General features: G+C 37.4%; 1 protein-coding gene across 3 annotated transcripts in view; it reads right to left on the bottom strand.

Annotated features, from left to right (window-relative positions):
• Positions 1-24595, bottom strand: part of GTF2E2 (general transcription factor IIE subunit 2) — an 80314-nt gene that overhangs the window by 23988 nt on the left and 31731 nt on the right. For all 3 annotated transcript variants that reach the window (XM_038560179.1, XM_038560181.1, XM_038560180.1), the window contains exons 3-6: positions 23422-23513; positions 9939-10046; positions 8185-8367; positions 148-241 (exon numbers count right to left, since the gene is read on the bottom strand). In XM_038560179.1, coding sequence (XP_038416107.1) covers positions 148-241; positions 8185-8367; positions 9939-10046; positions 23422-23513 — 477 coding nt within the window. The remainder of the gene's footprint in view (positions 1-147; positions 242-8184; positions 8368-9938; positions 10047-23421; positions 23514-24595) is intronic.

The raw sequence follows: 24595 nt of genomic DNA, 5'->3' as shown, positions 1-24595 counted from the left end.
GAAACACTGTTAGTGCTAAGATTATTAGCTACGCTCTAAGAGATGATAAAGCTAATGAGCACTACTATAAAATTTAAGTTATAATTGGATTATAAATTGTGTCATCCTATATTTGTAACATACTTGAAAAATAACAGAAAGGCTCACCTTCATCCACGGAAAACTGACAGCTCTTATCATTGAAGAAAAGAATTTTCTTCTTATCAGGACGATTTACAAATATTATCTGGTCCCCTAAAGCCTTAAATGATAAAAAAAAATTTTTTTCAGTCAATTCCAAAATTACATCACCCCAAAAGATTTTTTGTTAAACAACAAAGGACTCCCACTTCTTTTAACCTTCAGTATACTGTTAGGGTCTACTGCACCCAATTTTAATTCTTGAGTTTCTTTCATGAGCAGTCTTACTACTTTTATGGATTGATATTTCAAGACTAAATCTTAGACATCTTCCAAAGTACAAAAAAAAATTACTTATTTTTGAAAAACAAAACCCAATCTATGTTGCAATTATGATTTGAGTGCACTGGTGTCTAAAAATCTAAGAAAAATTGTGTGATCTTAGTGTTCTTTTCCTCTACCTTAAAATACTGTGCCACTTATTTATCGTTATCCATCAATTATTTCCATTATGCTTTAAAATAAAACTAAAATAATATATTTTTTTAAGATTTTATTTATTTATTCATGAGAGACACACAGAGAGAAAGAGAGGCAGAGACACAGGCAGAGGGAGAAGCAGGCTCCCTGCAAGGAGCCCGATGTGGGACTCAACCCCAGGTTCCCAGGATCACACCCTGAGCCGCAGGCGGCACTAAACCGCTGTGCCACCGGGGCTGCCCTAAAATAGTATTTTTTTTAAAAATGAGAGAATGATTAAATCACCTAGAAGTGTGACGCAACAGTGAAAAGCCACCTTTCAATTTTCTTACTGCATTGCCCAAACTGTTGTATCATCTTTCAAGAAGACATAAAAGACCACAGAGTGATCTTTGTTGTCTTTTAGCTTTCATTATATACAGTAGACAATTCTAAATTTTTTATTTCCTGCTTCTCAGAGCAATGACAAGAAAACTGACAAAGGATACTTCACTATTATTAATAAATGAAAACAAGAATGCAAAAAGCCTGGGATGCCTGGGTGGCTCAGCGGTTGAGCACCTGCCTTCGGCCCAGGACATGATCCTGGAGTTCCGCATGGAGCCTGCTTCTCCCGCCTATGTCTCTGTCTCTCACGAATAAATAAATAAATTCTTAAAAAAAAAAAAAAATGCAAAAAGCCAGATAGTAGCACTCACTCTAGACTCTAACGGTGAAATGCATCACAGGAATAAAGTCTAAAACTATGAGTCTTTAGATAATAGCTCAGATGAAACAATCTCAAGCTTAAGAATCAATGACTTAGGATCCCTGGGTGGCTCAGCAGTTTAGCACCTGCCTTTGGCCCAGGGCGAGATCCTGGAGTCCCGGATCAAGTCCCACATCAGGCTCCCTACATGGAGCCTGCTTCTCCCTGTGTCTCTCCCTCTCTCTGTGTGTCTTTCACGAATAAATAAATAAAATCTTAAAAAAAAAAAAAAAAAATCAATGACTTAATGACCTATTTCTAAGAATGGAAAAAATTGAGGTATTTTCATTAAGTTATTCAACAGGAAGGAAGTCGCCATAGAATACTGTGTGATAAGAGCCTTTACCATTTCACTTTGCTAAAGTGAATAGATTTAAAAGAATTATTAGGGGGCAGCCCCGGTGGCACAGCAGTTTGGCGCCACCTGCAGCCTACGGTGTGATCCTGGAGACCTGGGATCGAGTCCCACATCCGGCTCCTTGCATGGAGCTTGCTTCTCCCTCCGCCTGTGTCTCTGCCTCTCTCTCTCTGTGTCTATGAATAAATAAATAAATACATCTTTAAATAAATAAATACATCTTTAAATAAATAAATAATAAAAGAATTATTAGTTTATGTTTTCAAGCAATGTGTGAAAATGTAATTTTATGACTTACAACAAAAAAAAAGGGTGGGAATGCAGCTGTAAAGCAGTAAACCTTTAATATGCTACTGAAGTTAGGCTAATATAAATACAAACCAATAAAAATGTTATAACTTTAAGAGGTTAAATATAATCCCCATAGTAACCACAAGGAAAATAGCTATAGAATATACATGAAGGAAAAGAGAAAAGAACTTAAACATTTCAGTATTTAAAAAGCACCAAGGGGCACCTGGGTGGCTCAGTCAGTTAAGCATCAGACTCTTGATTTCTGCTCAGGCCAAGATCTTGGGGTCATGAGATAGAGTCCCACATCAGGCTCCACATTGAGTGTGGAGCCTGCTTAAGATTCTCTCTCCCCCACAAAAATAAATAAACACAAAACATAACAGTAATGAAGGGCACCTGGGTGGCTCAGTTGGTTGACTGCCTGCCTTCAGCTCTGGTCGTGACCCCAGAGTCCTGGGATCAAGCCCCATATGGGGTTCCCTGCTCAGAGGGTAGCCTGCTTCTCTCTCCCCCTCTGCCACTCCCCCTGCTTGTGCTTTCTTGCTCTCTCTCAAATAAAATCTTTAAAAAGAAAAAATAATGCAATAAAAGAACAAAAATGCAAGAAGGCATATAGAAAACTAATAGCAAAATGACATCCCCTTGAAGTAATTAAAATATAAAAAGATTAAACTCTGCAATCTAAAGAAAGAAGTTCCAAGCAGCCTCTGCATGCATTGGAGCCCTTCCACAACACATCTACCCACCACCCAGTAGGCAGCTTCCAATAGCACCAGCAATCCACTCTCAAATGGCCCGTACTCTGGGGATTCCAGCCATGCACAGTAGAGAGTGCCTGCAGCTATTTGCAGGCAGGTCTCTCAGCCAGATAGGTCAGAGGCCAGCTCTATTCACCAGTAAACCACTAGCAGCTGCCACTGGGCCTCACAAAGGACAGTCCTGCACATCAACAAGTTCACCCCAATTGTAGCCCAGACACAAAAGAAGAGTACATATATACAACTCACAAAGGGGATACCCCCAGGGTACCTGCCTTGGGTTTGTACAGCTGAGCCCCACAGGACACCTTTTGCATAAAGCCACTCCTTCAAAACAAGGACATGCAATTGATCTAATATATAGAAACGCAGCTAGGCAAAGTAAGGGGACACAGGAATAGATTTCAGAGGAACAAAACAAAACCTAAAAACAACAAAAACAAAAAACCCTAAACAAAATAGAGATAAGCAATCTACCAGATTATAAATTCAATGAAATGCTCGCCAAATTCAGAAGAATAATAGGGGAACACAGAACTTCAACAAAGAGGAAATTTAAAAAGAGACCTGAAGAATCAGAGCTAAAGAATACAATTGACAGGAAAAATACAATACAGGGAATTAATTACAGAGCAGATGATACAGAAGAATGGATCAGAACAGGATAGTGGAAATCACCCAGTTGGAATAACAAAAAGAAAAACAACTCAAATATCTGATTAGCGGTTAATATCCCAAATATATAAAGAACTCATGGAACTTAATAATAAAAAACAATCTAATTTAAAAATTGGTAGAGGATCTCAACAGACATGTTTCCCAAGAAGACCTACAGATGGCCACCAATATACTCAACATCACAGTCAGGGAAATGCAAAAATCACAATGAGATATCATCTCACACCTGTCAGAACAGCCATTATTAAAAAGCTAGGATAGGACTATTGGATAAAATGTGGAGAAAAGGGAACTCTCAAGTACTATTGCTGGGAATGTAAACTGGTAAACCACTGTGGAAAACAATACAGAGGCCCCTCAAAATATCAAAAATAGAACCACCATATGCTCCAATAATCCAGTTCTGGTACTTATCCAAAGAAAGCAAAAACACTAACTTAAAAAGATATATACATCCCCTTGTATACAGCAGCATTATTCACAATTGCCAAGAAACAAAAACAACCTAAGTGTCCACTGATGGATAATTGGATAAAAAATATGATATACATACACAAATGGAATATTATCTAGCTATAAAAGAGTGAAATCTTGCCTCTGTAATAAAATGGATGGATCTTGAGGGCATTATGCTAAGTGAAATAAGTGAGATGGAGAAAGACTAATACTGTATTTGTATTATTTCATCTTTATGTGGAATCTAAAAAAAAAGAAAAAACAAAGCCTTGGAGGTTGCCAGCACAACAGGTGTGGGATAGGGAAAATGCATTAAGTAGTCAAAAAGTACATACTATCAAGTTATAAGTCATAGAAATGTAAGGTTCAGCATGGTAACCACATGTTAATAATATTACATTGCAGATTTAAATGCTATTGAAAGAATAAATCTTAAAAGTTCTCATCACTAAAAAAATTTGGTGCTATGTATGGTGACAGGTGTTAATCAGACTTACTGTGGTGAACATTTTCACAATGTATACAAATATTGAACCATTAGGTTATACACCTAAAATATGTTATGTGTTTATTCTTATTTATTTTATTTATTCATTCATGAGACACACACAAAGAGAGGCAGAGACACAGGCAGAGGGAGAAGCAGACTCCATGCAGAAGCCCGATGTGGGAATCGATCCTGGGACCATGGGACCACGTCCTGAGCCAAAGGCAGATGCCCAACTGCTAAGCTACCCAGGCGTCCCTAACGTTACATGTTTAAAAAACAGAAGAACTGTTTGAATAAAAGAATTCATCAAAGTAGCAGGATACAAAGTCAACACACAAAAATCAGTTGCATTTCTATATACTAACAATGAACAATCTGAAATGGAAATTACAAGAACAATTCCATTCACAAAAGCATCAAATAGAATAAAATATTTAGGAATTAACTAAAACAAAGAGGTGAAGGACTTGCACCATGAAGATTGTAAAATGTTGCTGAAAGGGGGCACCTGGGTAGGCTGTCATTTAAGCATCTGCCTTTGCATGATCAAGGGCGCTGGGGTCCAGTCTCAGAGGGTACTCTGCTTCTTCCACTTCCTCTGCCCCTCCCCCTGCTCATGCTCTCTCTCAATAAATAAAATCTTTACAATAAACTTCCTACAAATCTATAGTAATTAAAAGTGTAATACTGGCATAAAGACTGTTGAAGAGGGGCATCTGGGTGGCTCAGCAGTTGAGTGTCTGCCTTAGGCCCAGGGAGTGATCCCAGGGTCCTGGGATCTAGTCCCACATTGGGCTCCCTGCGAAGAGCCTGCTTCTCCCTCTCCCTATGTCTCTGCCTTTTCTCTGGGTCTCTCATGAATAAATAAATAAAACCTTAAAAAACAAAACAAAACAAAACAAAAAAACACTGTTGAAGAGAGTGTCCAAAAATAAATCATCACACATATTATGGTCAAACAACTTATGACAAGAGTGCCAGGACATTCAATGGGGAAAGACAATCTTTTCAACAAAAAATGCTAGGAAACTGGATATACATACAAAAGAATGAAATCTGACCCTTACCTAACACCATATATAAACAAACATTAACTTGAAATGGATTAAAGACCTAAATGTAAAATGTGAAACTATAAAAATCTAGAAGAAAACTTAGGGCAAAAGCAAAAATAAATTTTTGCTTTTTTTTTTTTTAATTTTTATTTACTTATGATAGAGAGAGAGAGAGAGAGAGGCAGAGATACAGGCAGAGGGAGAAGCAGGCTCCATGCACCGGGAGCCCAACGTGGGACTCGATCCCGGGTCTCCAGGATTGCGCCCTGGGCCAAAGGCAGGCGCCAAACCGCTGTGCCACCCAGGGATCCCCAAATTTTGGCTTTTTAATAAAATAAATTTTTAAAAAATTCAAAGGGGATCCCTGGGTGGCTCAGCGGTTTAGCGCCTGCCTTCGCCCAGGGCGTGACCCTGGAGTCCCAGGATCGAGTCCCATGTCAGGCTCCCTGCATGGAGCCTGCTTCTCCCTCTGCCAGTGTCTCTGCCTCTCTCTCTCTGTGTCTCTCTCATGAATAAATAAATAAAATCTTAAAAAAAAAAAAATGAAAGCAGTCTTGAAGATTTTTACAACCATATCCACAGTAGCATTATTCCCAATAGCTAAAAATGGAAGCAACCAAAATGATAAGCAAACTGGTGTGTACACATAATGCAGTATATCAACCTCAAAAAGGAAGGAAATTCTTATAAATGCTGCAACACAGAGGAAATTCAGATACTGTGCTAAGTATAATAAGCCAATTATAAATCAATAAGGTATAATTCTACTTCGCTGAGTTAGAGTAGTCTAAATCATATAAAGTAGAATGTTACTTGCTAGGGATTAGGAAGCAGGATGAAGAAAAGTGTTTAATGGATTTAGAGTTTCTGTTTTACAAAATATAGAAGTTCTGGATTATCTTTTGCACAAAAATGTGAACATACTTAACACTGATGGTGTATTCTTAAGACATGCTTAATATCTCCAACTTTACCTTATGTGGTTTTTACTGCAATCTAAAAAAAAAAACTTTTTTTAAACTAAAAAACAACCCGAGGAGTTGCTCGTTCAATATGTACTTTAAAATAAATCCTATTTCAAATCTGAATAAGGTTCTGCTTCGGATAATGGCCAAGTCCCTCCTAAGGAACCAATTCTCTCACAGAAAACTTAACTGTAAACTCTGGATATTTTTAAAAGCATTAAAAGAAGAAAGAAGATGTATTATATGCCACCCACTGCAAAGAAGAGAAAGTTTGGAGTTTGAGTCTAGCCAAGTTAACTACCCATTTAAACATAAAACCAGGGTGCCTGGGTGGCTCAGTAGTTGAGTGTCTGCCTTTGGCTCAGGTCAGGATCCTGAAGTCCTGGGATCGCGTTCCGCACTGGGCTCCCTGCAGGAAGCCTGCTTCTGCCTATGTCTCTGTGTCTCTCATGAATAAATAAATAAAATCTTAAAAAAAAAAAAAAAAAAAAAACATAAAACCAACAAAAACTTTCTGGAGGAATATAACAAAATCCTGAGTCTTTATTACACATATAATTCACAATATTTAAGACTCAACAGAAATTTATTAGACCTACAAAGAAACAGGAAAACATGATCCATACTCAAGAGACAAAGAGGGTCAGTACAGATCAGTCTCAAAATGACCCAGCTGTTGAATTAGAAAAGGAAGATTTTTAAAGCAGTTGCAAGAAATTATACTCAAGAGTATACCGGAAAACAGGCTTATAATGAATAAAAACAAAAAAACAAAAACTCAGCAAAGGAACAGAAACCATAAAAAAAGAATGAAAAACCTAGAACTGAAAAACACCATCCCTAAAATAAGAAACTCACCAACAGGAATTCACAACAAATTAGATGTAAAGGAAAAAAATCCATGAACCTGACAACAGATTACAACAAAACAAAAACACCTTGAAAAAAATAAACAGAGCCTCAATGACCTGTAGGATAACAAGTGTAACTTCATTATCAAGAAGTATAGGAAAGGGGCAAGTTTTACTCCATAGGTAGCAAAACAAATGAACTATCAATGATTAGCAATCAATCATTAGCAACTGTAGGGAACAGAGATGAGCAGTCTTTCCAAGTGAGCTCCAAATTTAAACTGGAAATGTAATCTATGGCTTTCACTAGATAGCCTTTTAGGAATTCAAAACAGCCAGGTTATTAGTCAATGGTTTTGTGTCTAATACCTCTGGTTCCTCAGGTTAGCAGTGTCCGCAAGCATTGCTGAAGCAGTTCCTCTATACAAACGTAATTTCTGAGAAAAAGACTAATGTCTTTGAGGAAAACTTACCAGAAATATTCTGAAAACACAATCATACTCAAAAATGATACAAAAAGGAGCTGTCAAAGTTATACAAAAATGTGTATGCTCTGTCCTGCTCTGTAGCACAGAACCCAAATATCAAATCTTCAGCTGGCTCACCGCAACCCCAAATATATATAATGGAAGCTTTTTTTTTTTTTTTTTTAGATTTTATTTATTTATTCATGAGAGACACAGAGACAGAGAGGCAGAGACACAGGCAGAGGGAGAAACAGACTCTATGCAGGGAGCCCAATGTGGGACTCGATCCTAGGACTCCAAGGATCACGCCCTGGGCCAAAGGCAGGTACTAAACCGCTGAGCCACCCAGGGATTCCCTATAATGGAAGCTTTAAAAAAAAATTTAAAAACACTTGCTGTTTCTTTTAAAACAAGACATTATTAATTCAAATTATACTAAGGCTTAGAAAGAAAAGAGAAGTTACCTTGACAGCTTTCTGGGAATTGGGCAGTCCTTCCTCTATGTCTTCTAAAAGAATTCCTCCTAAGCCTCGCTGGTCATGTTTATCTAACAGCCTAAGTAGGGCTTTCTTATCTTTCAAGTTGTATTTGGGCTTGAAGGCATACTTCCCATCTATTACTTCAATTTTGGGATTATTGACTAATGCCTGTAACAGTGACACAATTTGGATATATTAATAAAAGGAGAAACCTCATATACACATTCTTAAATTCTACTATTTAAAAAATACCGATACCCAATACAATTGTAAATTAAAAAGTATATTATGAATATCAACTAGCAGATCTAAAATACTGGACATCCAGGATCCAAAAACCAATAGGCAGAGAGCAGCATGTTACTCACTTTTTATGATGATACTTTTTATTATTACATTAATTCTTTAAAGGAGAAAAACCATTTCATCACAACTGATGTGAAGAAACTGTACCCATATTTTTTGGAAGATAAAAGAAGATAAAGAATCAATAAATGCCAATTAACATTAATAGACAAAGTGAACTGGGTACTGCCTATCCCACCCTCAAAGTACAGTTTATTATATATTGACATTATGTGTAAACATCACCCTGGGATGAATATACCAACAGTCTGCCCCACCTGGTATCAGATGGCAATTACAGGTGTGGAAGGAACGGAAAAGCACCAGACTAGTGCATACAAGAAATTTACCTATAATGGCAGCTTGAGAATGAAACTGAGTAGGAATGCAGGAATTATTGAATATAATTATATTCCTAGTCAGTTCTGCTGTACAGCTACTACCAGAAGGAAAGCTCTTCAAGGAAGAGCTACCCTATTTATTTTCTTCTGCAGCTGCCAGCCTGACCCTGAAAAGGAGAAAGAAAAGAAACATAGAAGAAAGGAGGGAGAACAGAATAGTAATAAAAATAATTTTTAACTAATTATTGGTAGCCTATGAAATTTCAAGATTAGGTAAAGCAACTGAATTCAAATGTGGATGACAACTATTTGTATATCACAACCACAACAAGCTATAATGTTACTGATTAGCCATTGATTTTATATTATAAAAATTAAGAACAATACTTTGCTCAGTAAAATTACTGAATTATACTTTAGGAATTTTACATTTGATCTTTAGAATACAACATGGGTCACAGAAAGTAATCCTAATTTTCATTTCATACTGAAAAAGAAAAGACTGAAATGTGTGAATTTTTAAAAATGCTATTTCCAAATTAGTAGGGCCAGTGATTATTGTGGGGTTTCTTTTTTTCCAATAATGTGTGTACATACACAATGTAAGGATGAGTTTTCCAAGTAATCTGTCAGAGTAACATCACTATCAACTCATAATAGTAGTCAGAACATAACAAATATTTCCCTAGCCCTACACTACCTCATAATTCAAATGTTCTAAAACATATATAAAAACAATATAATTCTAAATTTAGCAATTAAAAAAATATCAATTATCTGTAAAAACTTAAATGGAACCAGTACAATGACTGACTTCTTTATAATTCCATGCTAAAGGTCTTTGACATTTTAGATACATAAATTTTTAAGAAAATCAACAAATCAAACCACCTTAAAAAATGTGTATGTTTAAAAAACAAAGACCCTATACCAATTCTTTTAAGAATAAGTAAAAATAATTATCAGATTTCAGTATATTAAAAACCTTAGTTGTAATAAATATTTCATGGTAACCAACTAATTTTTTTAACTCCATTTTAAGCCTATTCTTACCTCAGTCATTAGCCACTGTTTCTGCTTGAGTCCTATATCTAAATGTTGTGTTTCATCCAAAATTTCTTCTAAAGTGAGAGGGTGTGTATCTCCTCGCTGATGCCGTGTCTATTGAGAGAAGAAACTGTTATTAGGAGACAGTTTTAAACTGCTAGATGCATTAAGTAATAGAAGTAAATGAATCTTTCAGGAATGTAGAACATGTATTATTTGAGACAATACAATTATAGTGATGAAGAAAATGGGACTATAAAATCAGAACCAGGTTCAAACTTGTAGCTCTTTAAAATCAAATGATAAACTGAGAGAAAATATTCTCAACTTGTATCACAAAGAGCTAATCCTCCTAATATTTTAAAAGTCCCAAAACCCTAACAGGAAAATGACCCACGGACCAGAACATACATAAATCACAGAAAAGGAAGAGGCACTGGGTGACTCAGTTAAGTGTCCAACTCTTGGTTTCAACTCAGGTCATGATCTCAGGGTGGTGACTGAGCCCCGCATTGGGCTCTGTGCTCAGTGTGGAGACTGTTTAGGACTCTCTTCCTCTGACCCCACCCCCAGCCCTCTCTTTTTCTCTAAGATAAATAAATCTTAAAAAAAAAAAAAAATCACAGAAAATGAATGGAAATAAACATATGAAAAGATACTCAATTTCCACCAAAATATTTCAAACCTATTACACTGGCAAAATCCATGTTTGATGACTCTGTCAGTTATAAGGAAACACGCCCTCCCAACACACTGCTGGTAAAAACGCAAATTAATACAACTCCTAGGGAACACAATTTGCCAATAAGAATGCATTTAACCCTTTGGCCCAGCAATCCATTTCTAGGAATGTACCTTACAGATAGATATGCCCACACAACTCACAATTAGTGACACAGTCACAGCAGCCCTGGTTGCAAAAAGAAAACATTAGAAATGACCCATGGTCATCAACAGAGGACTAATTAATAAACTATAGCACCACTACAATACTATACAGATGTTTAAAAAGAAAATGCAGGGGCGCCTGGGTGGCTCAGTCAGTTGAGTATTCAACTCTTGGTTTCAGCTCAGGTCATAATCTTGTGGGATTGAACCTCACTCAAATCGGGCTCTGCCCTCAGCAGGAAGTCTGCTTGAAGATTCTCTCCCTCCCACCCTCATCCCACTTGTGCCAGTGCGCATGCACTCTCGCTCTCCAAAATAAATATTGTCTTAAAAAAATAAAATGCAAATGTTCTCTACGTGCTAATAGGGAAAGATGTCCAGGACAAAGTATTGAGTTAAAAAACATATGCAGATGTGCAGCCACTGTGAAAACAACATGGAGGTTCCTCAAAAAGTTAGCAATACCATATAATCCAGTAATTCCACTGCCAGGAATTATACTTACCCAAAGAAAACAAAAATGTTAATTCAAAAGGATACATGCACCTTATATTTACTGCAGCATTATTTATAACAGCTAAGACAGGGAAGCAACCCAAGTGTCCATCCATAGATAGATGGACAGATGTGGTGTACACACACAAACACACGGAACCTTATTTAGCCATAAAAAGAAAGGAAATTCTGCCATTTATAACAACATGGTCAGACCTTGAAGGAATTACCCTAAGTACAAGTCAGACAGAATCTCATATGTGAAATCAAAACAAATTTACAAATTTACAAATAGAAATAGAGGCATGGAGTTTAGAGTAAGTGTACTGTATCTCTAGGTATAAAAACAATAGAAGAAGATATAAATGAAGAAGTCTTGTTCTCACATCTAATTCTACTTATTTTCTCCCCTGCCCTGTTTCCTACAATCTCTTTTTTCTGTTTCTAGTGATTCCTTATGGAGAAACAATGTATGAATATATATTTTTATTTGGTTTCAGCTCAAGGTCATGAACTCAAGAGATCAAGCCCCAAGTCAGGCTCTTCAATTAGCATGGAGTTTGCTTGAGGATTCTCTCCCTCTGCCCCCTACTCACAAGTGCTCACTCTCTCAAATAAAATAAATCTCTAAAAGAAAACTATTCCTTCAAAGTCAAACTAGAATATTAAGTGTCAGTTACAAATTGTTTTTTTTAAAAAAGTTTATGCTATGAAAAGAGTATTTTGAAAATATTTTAAGTTTTAAAATACAATAAAAACTCTCACTTCTATGTTAAAAAATTTAGAGAGGAGCCTGGTTGGCTCAGTGGGTTAAGCATCGGACTCTTGGGATGCCTGGGTAGCTCAGTGGTTGAGCATCTGTCTTCATCCTGGTTAGTGATTCTGGGATCAAGTCCCGCATTGGGTTCCCCACAAGGAACCTGCTTCTCCCTCTGCCTGTGTCTCTGCCTCTCTCTCCATGTCTCTCATGAATGAATAAAATCTTTAAAAAAAAAAAAAAAAAAAGCATCTGACTCCTGATATCTGCTTAAGATTCTCTCTCCCCCCCCTTCTTGTGCTTTCTCTAAAAAAAAAAAAGGAAATTCAGAAATAATCTTTTATTCTTAAAAGTCTTCCAAGTAAACCCCTCCTGTAAGTTTAAAATCAATTCATTAAAAAAATTAAAAATTATAAAACCTTTTGATACATTTGCATGAACTGACTGGCATAAGGACAAATGGAAATTTACCTCACCAAACTGCTAATTTGTGAGATGGATTTTAAAAAAATTAGAGCCATGGGGCATCTGGGTGGCTCAGTCAGTTAAACATCTGACTTTGGCTCAGGTCATGATCTCAAGGTTCTGGGATCCACACTGATCGAGGAGGCAGCTTATCCCTTTCCTTCTGCCCCTCCACCCCACTTGTGCTCCCTCTGTCTGGTATTCTGCTCATTTTGGAAATACACAATATATTTATGCAAATTTTAGATATATAGACCTGAGAAGAGCACAACCTAAACTGAAGGAAAAAAGGAGTTTAGTTTTACTTGTCTAGGGACAGCCAAATCAAGTCTTCAAAATACTTATTGTATCCTTCATTATCACTGATTATCAAATCTAACATATAGGTCTTAGTTTTCTTGTTAAAAACTTTTCTGGGGTGCCCAGGTGGCCGAGTCGATTAAGTGTCGAGCTCTTGATTTTGGCTTAGGTCATGATCTTCGTGTTGTAGGATCAAGCCTGGCATTGGGCTCCATGTTGGGCTCTGCATTGGGTGTGCAGCCTGCTTAAATTTCTCTCTCTGCACCCTACCCCCTACCCGCACCTCCACTCTCTCTCTTTAAAAAAAAAAAAAAAAAAAAAAGATTCTCTTCTCCCTTTGTCTCTCCCCCACCACTCTCTACCTTTCTCTTAAAAAGGAGAAAAAAAAAAAAAAAAAAGAAAGAGAAAATTATTATGGGGCAACTGAGTGGTTCAGTCGATTGAATGTCCAATTTTTTTTTTTTTTAAGATTTTATTTATCTATTCATGAGAGACCCAGAGAGAGGCAGAGATACAGACAGAGGGAGAAGCAGGCTTCATGCAGGGAGCCCGACGTGGGACTCGATCCCGAGTCTCCAGGATCAGGCCCTGGGCTGCAGGCAGCGCTAAACCGCTGAGCCACGGGGGCTGCCCTGAACATCCAACTCTTGGTTTCCACTCAGGTCATGCATGATCTCAGGATTGTGCGATTAAGCCCCAAGTCCTGCTCCACACTGGGCCTGAAGCCTGCTAGAAAAAGACTCATGCCTCACTCAATCTCTCTGTTTCCCCTCTGCCCCTCCCCTCCATCCCTCTCCTTAAAAAAACAAAACAAAAAAAAAAAAACACAACTTTTCCCTCATTAGGTTAAATATAAGATTATCAAAAGGTCAATTTATCAGGAAATAAAAGCAAAAAGAATACAGCTCAAGAAAAATAAAAAAGCACTAGCTCTGTCTTTATTAGTTTTTAATTTTAAAAGTGGGATTTTTAGAATCAGGACAAGCTCAAAAACAATATTCAACGTATGAAAGCTTCATCATTTTCACTGAACTATGTAAACAGAGAAGCCAAAAATACAGCTGTCAAATTGTCAAGTGAAAAGCTCTTATAAACAAAATGAGTAAAAAAAAAAAAAAAAAAAAAAAGAAAGAAAGAAAAAGAGATAAACCTGAGAAACTTGAAATTACTTCCTTATTTCTTGCTCTTAGATCAGGAAGATTTGGGATGCCTGAGTGGCTCAGTGGTTTAGAGCCTGCCTTTGGCCCAGGGTGTGATCCGGGGTTCCCAGGATGGAGTCCCACATTGGGCTCCCGCAGAGTGCCTGCTTTTTCCTCTGCCTATGTCTCTGCCTCTCTGTGTCTCTCATGAATAAATAAAATCTTTAAAAATAAAAAGAATCAGGAAGACTTAAAAAAAAAAAAAAATGGAGGATGACAGAGAGAATACATAATACTCTAAAGCTAAAGACTTTACCCAGTCTTCAGTGAAAAACAAATTACACATCTTTGTTAATTTTCTTCCTGGTCATTGGATGATTTTTGTATATGGCACTTCACATGTTATTTCATTCTCTAATTTTTTAAGTCTACGAAAACTGTTTTTTTTTTTTTATATTGGCCTTATTTTTAGCAACTTTACTCAATACACCTTAATTCTAATAGTTTGCAGATTTTCCTGGCTTTCCTATGTACTTAATCATGTCATCTATAGTTTTACTTCTTCCTCTACAATTTTTATGTTACTTCTTTCTCGCTTTACTGCACTAGGTGGAACTTCCAGTGTAACACAGAATTGGTGTGACAATATCATTGTCTTTTTCTGATCTCAAGAGAAAAACATTCAACATTTTACCCTAAGTAGCCTCATTTTCATAGATACCTTCTTATCACAGGGTCTCTCGACCAGTTTTCCACAGAACCCTAGGGTTCCATAAGAGGTCACTAGGGGCATTATAAGAAATTATGACTCTAGGGATCCCTGGGTGGCGCAGCGGTTTGGCGCCTGCCTTTGGCCCGGGGCACGATCCTGGAGACCCGGGATCGAATCCCATGTCGGGCTCCCGGTGCATGGAGCCTGCTTCTCCCTCTGCCTGTGTCTCTGCCTCTCTCTCTCTCTCTGTGACTATCATAAATAAATAAAAATTTAAAAAAATTAAAAAAAAAAAAAAGAAATTATGACTCTAAAAACAAACTTCAATTTTTCAACTGCATATACCCTGTAACCTGAATGCTCCCAGTAACAGGCAACTACCAAGCTGCCACGCTAACGTTTTCATTAGAAGTCTTGGCACCATGTAGTAAGTAGGACTATGTTCATTTGGCTAAGTCCATTACTAGTTTTCGATGAAATAGAGAAGCCATCAATAACTGGTAAGCTCTATATTGCACAATGGAAGCATAGTAGGCTGACAATGTCAGCAATTCTCTTCCGAATTATCTCCCCCAATCTTCCATTATACCATGCCGCCAACTGACTTAGGGAATAAAGAAGCTCTTCTGGCAAAAAAGGAAATCTGAGGGAAACATTCAATCTAAACAAGGAATTTTTACACACCAGGACTCAACTGCCCCAGGCTGCTCTGTTGTAAATGTTGTAAAATACAGATCACGTAGCAAAAAAAGTAAAATACAATGTGAAGTGTTTGTGTTTTTTGCAATATTCTATTGAGTAATTCCCCAGGGTTTTATAATTTGTTAACATTTGTTGCATACACATGTCTGACAATGCAGTGCAATGATTTAGGATGAGATTAGTGACAGAAAACGATTCTAAGCCTAGACCCACAAACAATTCTAATAAGGTTAGTAAAAACAAAAACAAAAACAAAAACCTGTAATCCCTTGTTAAATCACTATACTGTATACCTGAAGCTAATATAACACTGTATGTTTACACTGGAATTAAAAACTTAATAAAAAAACTAGGGGTGCCTGGCTGGCTCAGTCAGTAAGCATGTGACTTGATCACGGGATTGTAATTTTCAGCACCATGTCGGGTACAGAGATTACTCAAAAATAAAATATTTTAAAAAACAAAACGCTGTAACAGTCTGAGCCATTTCACTATACCAGTGCAACAAGAAATTTAGAAGAAAAAAAAAAAAAGAAGCCTACCATTACAATGAAAGCTACTCACCAATTTTATATGGGCTGGTTATCCAAGATGTCCTATTCCACTGTACACTGTCTGTGGCAAACAACATAAAATGGTTCCAGCAAAACTGAAAAGACTCTTAAATATAAATCACAGGCACTGGACACAATCAACGTACATACAGTATTTTAAATAGCTATTGGAATGTCAATCCAGAGTAAGCTTTTGTTTTAAAAAAAAAAAAAAAAAAAGTCACATTCAGTAAAAAAGCCCAGGAAGCAAGTTATTGATAGAACTTATTATCCAGAAAAGAGGGGGCTGAGTGGAGGGAAATCACAGCTGGTAGGAACCTAATAATGTCAAATGTCAAAAGATAGTGAGTAAAATGCACAGCATAAGAAATTGAAAAGTATTGAGAATTATAAGTCGACAAACTGATGATATGTCACAAGATGCTGCAAGAGGTTTAATGAACTGAGAAACAAAAGCTTGTCTATCCAGGTTGACTAACAGATTTCACTAATAAATGTCATGTAGCAATATCAGAATTTTTAAATGATTAATTTCAAGAAACACTTCTGCAAAGAACTGCCACAAAAAAGCAAAGAGTAGGGCATATTTAATGTTGTGCCTTCATATCTGGAAACAAAGGTCTGTCTTGGAGGAACTGCTCTGTTCTCTTCACTGATATATGTGCCCCATCAATGAATGGCTCAATACAAAGTTTTAACTCTTGTGAAAAAAAGAACATTCTTAGGTCACAAAACACTGCTTTCTTCAGAGAGGTACTAGTATCAAAAACCCTTGGAAATGAAATGAAAAATGTCCCAAACGATGCTATAAAAATGATCTGCTTTATTAAACAGAGACCAGTGCACATCACCACAGAAATCTGCTACGTACGGAAATTCAGAGGCTTAGCAGAGGAGTCCTTCAAAGAACATTTATGCTGAAAGGTGAATTACCAAAGTGCTTTCAAGAAAATAGTAGGCCACACTATACTGAATGCTTTGAAAATGAAGAATGACTGCAGAAGCTAGCTTTCTTAGCAGACATTTTTTAAATCCTATGAAACAATGCTTTTAGTGACAAGACTTCTAGATTCCAAAGGAAAACACAATCTCTGGGAAATCATGTGACAAAAGAAAATTTTGTAATGCTATTTGGTCTTGAGAGTGAGAAAGGATACCAGCAAGTCTCAAGCCTTACTGAAAACTATCTAGAAGAACATGAAAGAAAACAAATTTAAACAATGTTTCCCCTCCCTTTCAACACAAAGGTACACCTTGGATGAAGGCCCCTTCCTCTGATTCTTCTGTTCATCAGAGAACAAGTTTCCTACTTAAATAAGGTTAAAAAAAAAAAAAAAATCATAGATGGGGCGCCTGAATGGCTGAGTTGGTGAAGCATGCAACTCCTGATCTCAGGGTTATGAGTTCGAGCCCCACGTTGGGTGTGAGGACTACTTAAAATCTTTAACCATAGAAAAAACTGAATTTTACCTATACTACTGATTTGCATTATAACTGATACACTTTTCTGGGGAGGAGGAACCACACACAAAGAATAGGCAAAAAAAAAAAAAAAAAAAAAGAAAGAAAAGAAAGAAAAGAAAGAAAGACAGACAGACAGACCCTGGGCAAAATACCTACAAAGACAGAAAAATGTTATTTTCTCCTCAAAAGAAAACTGACAATTACTGGCTTATTATATCTACAACTTATTGATTAAATAATATACCTGAACTTTAGATATAACAATTATTACAAAGGTCCTCTGAGACCTAAATAAAAAGAAAATATTTCAAGGGTTCTTTCAGGGTAATATGACTGACAAAAGGCTCTTCTACTGGTTTAAGGCAGTTTGCTTCTACTACTCGTCTGTTAGAAGTTTTCATCATGAATTGGTGTTAAATTTTTTCAGAAGCGGGCAGCCTGAGCAGTTCAGCGGTTTAAGCGCCTACCTTCTGCCCAGGGCATGATCCTGGAGTCTCCAGATCAAGTCCCACATCAGACTCCCTGCATGGAGCCTGCTCCTCCCTCTGCCTGTGTGTCTCTGCCTGTGTGTGTGTGTGTGTGTGTGTGTGTGTGTGTGTCTAGCATGAATAAATGAATAAAATCTTAAAAAAATATTTTTTCAGAAGCTTTTTTTTGTATCTGAAATGATCTTATGATTTTCTTTATTCTGTCAATATGACTTACACTGATGTTCAGATATTAACCACTACATTCCTAAAAATTTTTTTAAAGATTTTATCTATTTATTATTGAGAGACAGAGAGAGAGAGAGAGAGAGAGGCAGAGACACAGGCAGAGGGAGGAGCAGGCTCCATGCAGGGAGCCCGACATGGGACTCGATCCCAGGTCTCTAGGATCACACCCTGGGCCTAAGGCAGGCGCTAAACCACTGAGCCACCTGGGCTGCCCTACATTCCTAAAATTCACTATACTTCATCATAATATATTATCCTTCTCATGAGTAATTTCCACTTGTTCATACATTGTAAGGATTTTTATGTCTGAATTTATGAGAAATATTGATATATAATTTAAATAATTTAAAACTGTAAATTAAAAAAAAATTTGTTTACAAACTAAATAGGGGCACCTGGGTGCCTCAGTGGTTGAGCATCTGCCTTTGGCTCAGGTCATGATCCTGGGGTCCTGGGATGGAGTCCTGCATCATGCTGCTTGTGGGGAGCCTGCTTCTTCCTCTGCCTATGTCTCTGCGTCTCTCATAAATATTTTAAAAAATAAAATAAAATAATTCAGGTTCTTGACCCATCCCGGCTATCAAACAGAACTGTGCCTATAGGCCAGTCATTTAATTTCTCCGGACTTCAGAGTTTCTAAATTCAAATATAATTGTTAGAATTAATTCAGATAGGAAGGAGGGGCACCAGAGTGCCTCAGTTGATTAAGTATTTGCCTTCAGCTTGGGCCATAAGCTCAGGGTCCTGGGAAAGAGCCCCTCATCTGGGCTCTCTGCTCAGCAGGGAGCCTACTGCTCCTTCTCCCTCTGCCCCTGCTCTAATAAATAAAAAAAAATCTTTAAAGAAATCAGACAGGAGGTAAGCCAGTTAATTCCCAAATTTTAGCTTGCATCAATCAGAAACACATGAAGGGCTATTAAACCAGACTGCTGAGCTGCTCTCCCAGAGTTTCAGCCTGAACAGATACAGGAAGGGGCCCTGAAAATTTCACTCTTAACAAGCTCCCAGGTTAAAAAAATTAAGTAACTACCCACGTGCTGCTGATGTCACTCATTGGAGAATGACACTCTGAAGACCACAGAGCTAGGCAAAACCAAACTAACCAAATTTTTTAACATGATGTTTTAAATAACTGAGATACATCCACATAAAACCACAGAAAAGGGGCAGCCCCGGTGGCTCAGCGGTTTAGCGCCTGCCTTCAGCCCAGGATGTAATCCTGGAGTCCCAGGATCAAGTCCCATGTCAGGCTCCCTACATGGAGCCTGCTTCTCTCTCTGCCTGTGTCTATGCCTGTGTCTCTGCTTGTGTCTCTGCCTCTCTCTCTCTCTCTCTCTCTGTGTCATGAATAAATAAAATCTTTAAAAAAAATAAATAAAACCACAGAAAGGGCTAATAGTAAGAATCAAGAGAAAAATCATTCTATCAAAAAAAAAAGTATACAACTGAAATACTATACCAGGACTACCAGCGTCTCATAAGGAGAAAAAGGCATCCTTCATAAAGGAATAATTTGGAGTGGGTTTTTTTTAGACTTATTTTTTTAAGCAATGAAATTTGTTTTACATAAATTGTTTCTATTAAAATCCTTCTAAAATGGACCATGAAATTCTTTTATCTTCTCAAGCAGGCCTCCTAAACTTAATCATTTTGAAGTCCCAGTTACAGTTATACTGTAAGCTACTAGGCTATGGTATAATAATAATCATCCCAGGAGTTAGTGAGATGTGTCAGGCAGTTTGTCCCTGTGCCATATGTCGTCAGTATTAGGATTTTGAAGTGCTTGGGCAGCCTGGATGGCTCAGCGGTTTAGCGCTGCCTTCAGCCCAGGGCCTGATCCTGGAAACCCGGGATCGAGTCCTACATGAGGCTCCCTGTATGGAGCGTGCTTCTCCCTCTGCCTGTGTCTCTGCCTCTCTCTGTGTGTCTCTCAGGAATAAATAAATGAAATATTGGGATCCCTGGGTGGCGCAGCGGTTTGGCGCCTGCCTTTGGCCCAGGGCGCGATCCTGGAGACCCGGGATCGAATCCCACGTCGGGCTCCCGGTGCATGGAGCCTGCTTCTCCCTCTGCCTGTGTCTCTGCCTCTCTCTCTCTCTCTCTCTCTATCATAAATAAATAAAAATTTAAAAAAAAAATAAATAAATAAATGAAATATTAAAAAAAAAAAAAAAGAGGAAGAAGGGGGAACTGACAGACATTTGCAAAGTCTTGGTAAAGCCTTTATGACATACTTCCCAGAAACTAAAAAGCAAGGACCAGGTAACAAATCCTTGGCAAGTTAGGTGGTTCTTGTTCTTTCACTTTCAACAAAACTGAAGGAGAACATAATACAACTGTCAATTGATGGACACCTGATGAAAAATCTTTAATTTTCTCACTACCACAAAAATTCCAGTAGAATGAACTTAAATGCACATTCATTTCTTAATAAATCTACCTATAAAACTTAAAAATGCCAGTAATTGGTACCAAAAGTTGTTTCATTCCATCAGTACATAATATACACTGTATATCCAGATACAAAAACTTCTAAAGGAAGAGATGGGACAATTGCATTCACTTCATTAAAAAATGAACATCTGGGGATTTCCAGGTGGCTCAGCAGTTTAGCACCTGCCTTTGGCCCAGGCCTGACCCTGGAGTCCTGGGATCAAGTCCCACGTCGGGCTCCCTGCATGGAGCCTGTTTCTCCCTCTGCCTCTCTCTCTCTCTCTCTCTCTCTCTCTCTCTCATGAATAATTAAATAAAATCTTAAAAAAAAAAAAAAAAGAACATCTGTTGGGGTGCCTGGGTGCCTCAGTCAGGTAAGCATCTGGCTCTCAGTTTCAGCTCAGGTTATAATCTCATGGGCAGTGGGATCAGCACTGTGTGGCGGTGGTTCGGGCCGGGCGGGGGGGGGGGGGGGGGGGGGGGTCTGCATTCAGTAGGGAGTCTGCTTGAAGATTCTCTTCCTCTGCCCCTCCCCCCTGCTTATGCACTCTCTCTAAATAAATAAATCTTTTTTAAAAAATGAATTAAAATGGACCTCTGTGGAGTAATTATTATATACAAAGTGAATTTTATCAAAATTTTAATGTGAGTTGTTCTAATCAGCTGTATGCTGATAATAATAATTGTGATAGTACTTAGAAGCTTATGGTCACAAGAAAAACAGTTCTATTTCCAACTTATATATATTATTGTGGCAAAGAAGTTTGATAGATGAGGACTAAAATAGTTTCAAGCATAAAAATATGTAACATTAGCTAAAATGCCATAGGAGTAACAGAACAGACATACAAGTTCAAAAGGAAAATAATTAAAATTTCCAAACATATGTTTGTATTTATATATAAATTTTTAAGATTTATTTATTCTAGACAGACAGCATGCACACATGTCGTGGTGGGGAGGAGGAGAGCTGGCCTTAAGCCAACTCCACACTGAGCATAGAGCCCAACGCTGGGCTCAATCTCATGACCCTAAGATCACAACCTGAGCCAAAACCAAGAGTCGGTTGCCCAACAGATTATGCCACCCAGGAGCAATTTTTTATATTTTTAATTAATAATGGCATTTATTAGATCCCCTCAGATAAATGAAAAAGAGTGAGGTATTTGGTTGAAATATTACAATGTCAGAAATTCCATTCTTTGTCACTATTTCAACTTTTGCTAAAAAACTGTAATTGTCAAAAAAAACTGTAATTGTCATTTAAACATGTGCAAAAGGATATACAATTTCTCAAAATTGTTCTAGGAAATAATTGAGCACAAATTTAAAGATTACAGTCCTAAAGAAAGATTTTTTGGGTTTTTTTTGGGGGGGAGGGTTGTTTTTTTTCTTAAAGATTTTATTTATTTATTCATGAGAGACAGAGACACAGGCAGAGGGAGAAGCAGGCTCCCTGAGGGGAGCCTGATGCAAGACTCAACCCCAGGACCCCCAGGATCACACCCTGAGCTGAAGGCAGATGCTCAACTACTGAGCCACCAAGGTGCCCCCAGTCCTAAAGAAAGTTAAGGATCATCTAGAGTAAGTGAAGACTGTACTAGTAGCATAGCAAAAACATGACATTTGAGTGTCAATCTCCCTCAACAGACTAACAGCTATGAGGGCAAACGCTTTTCTGAGTAGTCCCACCAATAGTGCTATAATAAATAGCATATAGTAGGTTTTAATAATTGTTTACAATATGGGGGAATGGGTGGATGGAATGAATGAACTGGGAATATGTGTCAAAGTGTATTATTTGATAATGGGAAATTATAAACTAACAGATTTCTTCTACAAATCAAACTACAAGATTTCAGACATAGCCAGACATTAAGTCTCTTAAATTAAAAAAGCCCTAACAGGGGTAACCCCGGTCGCTCAGCGGTTTAGTGCCCCCAAGGCCTGATCCTGGAGACCCAGATTCGAGTCCCATATCGGGCTCCCTGCGTGGAGCCTGCTTCTCCCTCTGCCTGTGTCTCTGCCTCTCTGTGTGTGTCTCTGATGAATAAATAAATAAAATCTTTTTAAAAAATAAAAAATAAAAAAATAAAAAAAGCCCTAACATAAAAACTTAATTTACATTTTAAGCAATATATAGCTGAAATTTGAAATAACATATACAGCATTTTGACTTTTTTCAAAAGATACAACTAGTAACAAAACAGGAATGAGTTTGGCAGAAGAAGGGAACAAATCTGAAATCATTTAGCCATTTAACTATAAATGAAATTTCACTTTAATAGGTTAGGATTATTCAAAGTCTTTGGTAAAGCCAAAATGCCATATCTCAAAATTTTAAATCTTACTTCAAAAAATAGTAAATCTTCTATCAAATCTTAAATTCTAAGTCATTTGTGAGTCAACGTTTTCCTAAGACCCTCAGTAATTTTCTAGTTTTCTCCTCCAAAGATCCAGAAAAGCCATCACCACCATATGCCTCAACTATATAGTGAGAATAACAGCCTGCAAATCATTCACCTCTTCCCATTGGTTTTCCCAACAAGTACTGAGTAATTAAGAAGTGACTGTACCTACTGGAATAATTTATAAGTGAAATGGTGGACTAAAATTATATACTTGAATAAAAACATACTTAGGTGACTCACTGTAGTGCTAATATGATATAACATAAAAGGCTTGAAATACTAAGTATTTTTTGGTTTTACTGAGATGTAATAGGGATACAACAGACTGCACATATTGAAACACACAATTTGATATATTTTGACATGTATATACAAACTTACTCCTGAAACCCCAATCCTCTTCCTCTGCCAAAAAGTTAAATAGGATGTGTGTTATTTAAGAAAAATACTTACCTTCATGTAATTCACAATCTTAGCAAGAACGCCAAACTTATATCCAGAGCCTCCTGATAGAGCTTTCAAGTTAAATGATCCATTGCTATGATCTGGAAATGAGGTCCAAAAAACAATTATAACATTGTCATATTAGATTTGATTATGACTTTTAAGCAGCTAAAATAATTTTTAACTTTAGTAAAGTATTTCTTGTTTTGAGTTTTACATCTAGTGAATCCTACCCTGTAAAATTTTGGTGAAACTTCAAATCTTTAAGTATATAATAAACTTAACAATTTTCTCCACCATGGATAGGAATAAAGTCTAAATAATTCAAAAGTACTGAAACAGGGCAGCCCCAGTGGCGCAGCAGTTTAGCGCTGCCTGCGGCCCCAGGCGTAATCCTGGAGACTCAGGATCGAGTCCCACATCGGGCTCCCTGCATGGAGCCCGCTTCTCCCTCTGCCTGTATCTCTGCCTCTTTCTCTCTCTATGTCTCTATGAATAAACAAATTTAAAAAAAAAAACTTAAAAAAAAAAGTACTGAAACAGGGACGCCTGGGTGGCTCACTGGTTGAGTGTCTGCTTTGGCCTCAGGTCATGATCTAGGGGTTCTGGGATCAAGTCCCACATCAGGCTCCCTGTTAGTGCCTGCTTCTCCCTCTGCCTATGTCTCTACCCTTCCCTCTGTCTCCCTCATGAATAAATAAACTTAAATACACAGTATTAAAATACTTTTTCTTTTTCTGGGGGCACCGGGGTGGCTCAGTCCGTGGAGATTCCAACTCGATTTCAGGGTTAAGAGTTCAAGCCACACATTGGGTGTGGAGCCTGCTTTAAAAAAAATAGATAAAATACATTTCTTAAGTACCTTTGCTTCAGTGTTCCCTTAATTATCATTAGATTTATCTCCAAGATTAAGGCATGCTTTTTAAACAAGAGGACAATACAAATCTCAAACTGATAATACAGAGCTTTTGTGAAAGCTAAACCATGAGAAATGAGTCAATTACTTCCAAGGAATAAAAAGTTCCATTTATCACCTACTACATCAATTTCTGCCTTACAACTTAAAACAAATGAGAACTAATGGGAATTAGTAAAAGAAATATCATAACTAATTAAACTTTAAAGATTAGTGTAAAAATTCATTTAAAAAAAGGAAAAAATTCATAGGCACTTCCACTACATA

The sequence above is a fragment of the Canis lupus genome, chromosome 16 (assembly GCF_011100685.1).
Source record: "Canis lupus familiaris isolate Mischka breed German Shepherd chromosome 16, alternate assembly UU_Cfam_GSD_1.0, whole genome shotgun sequence".
NCBI lineage: Eukaryota > Metazoa > Chordata > Mammalia > Carnivora > Canidae > Canis > Canis lupus.
Note: the sequence above shows the minus strand (reverse complement) of the source record. Positions and strands in the feature narration are given on the sequence as shown.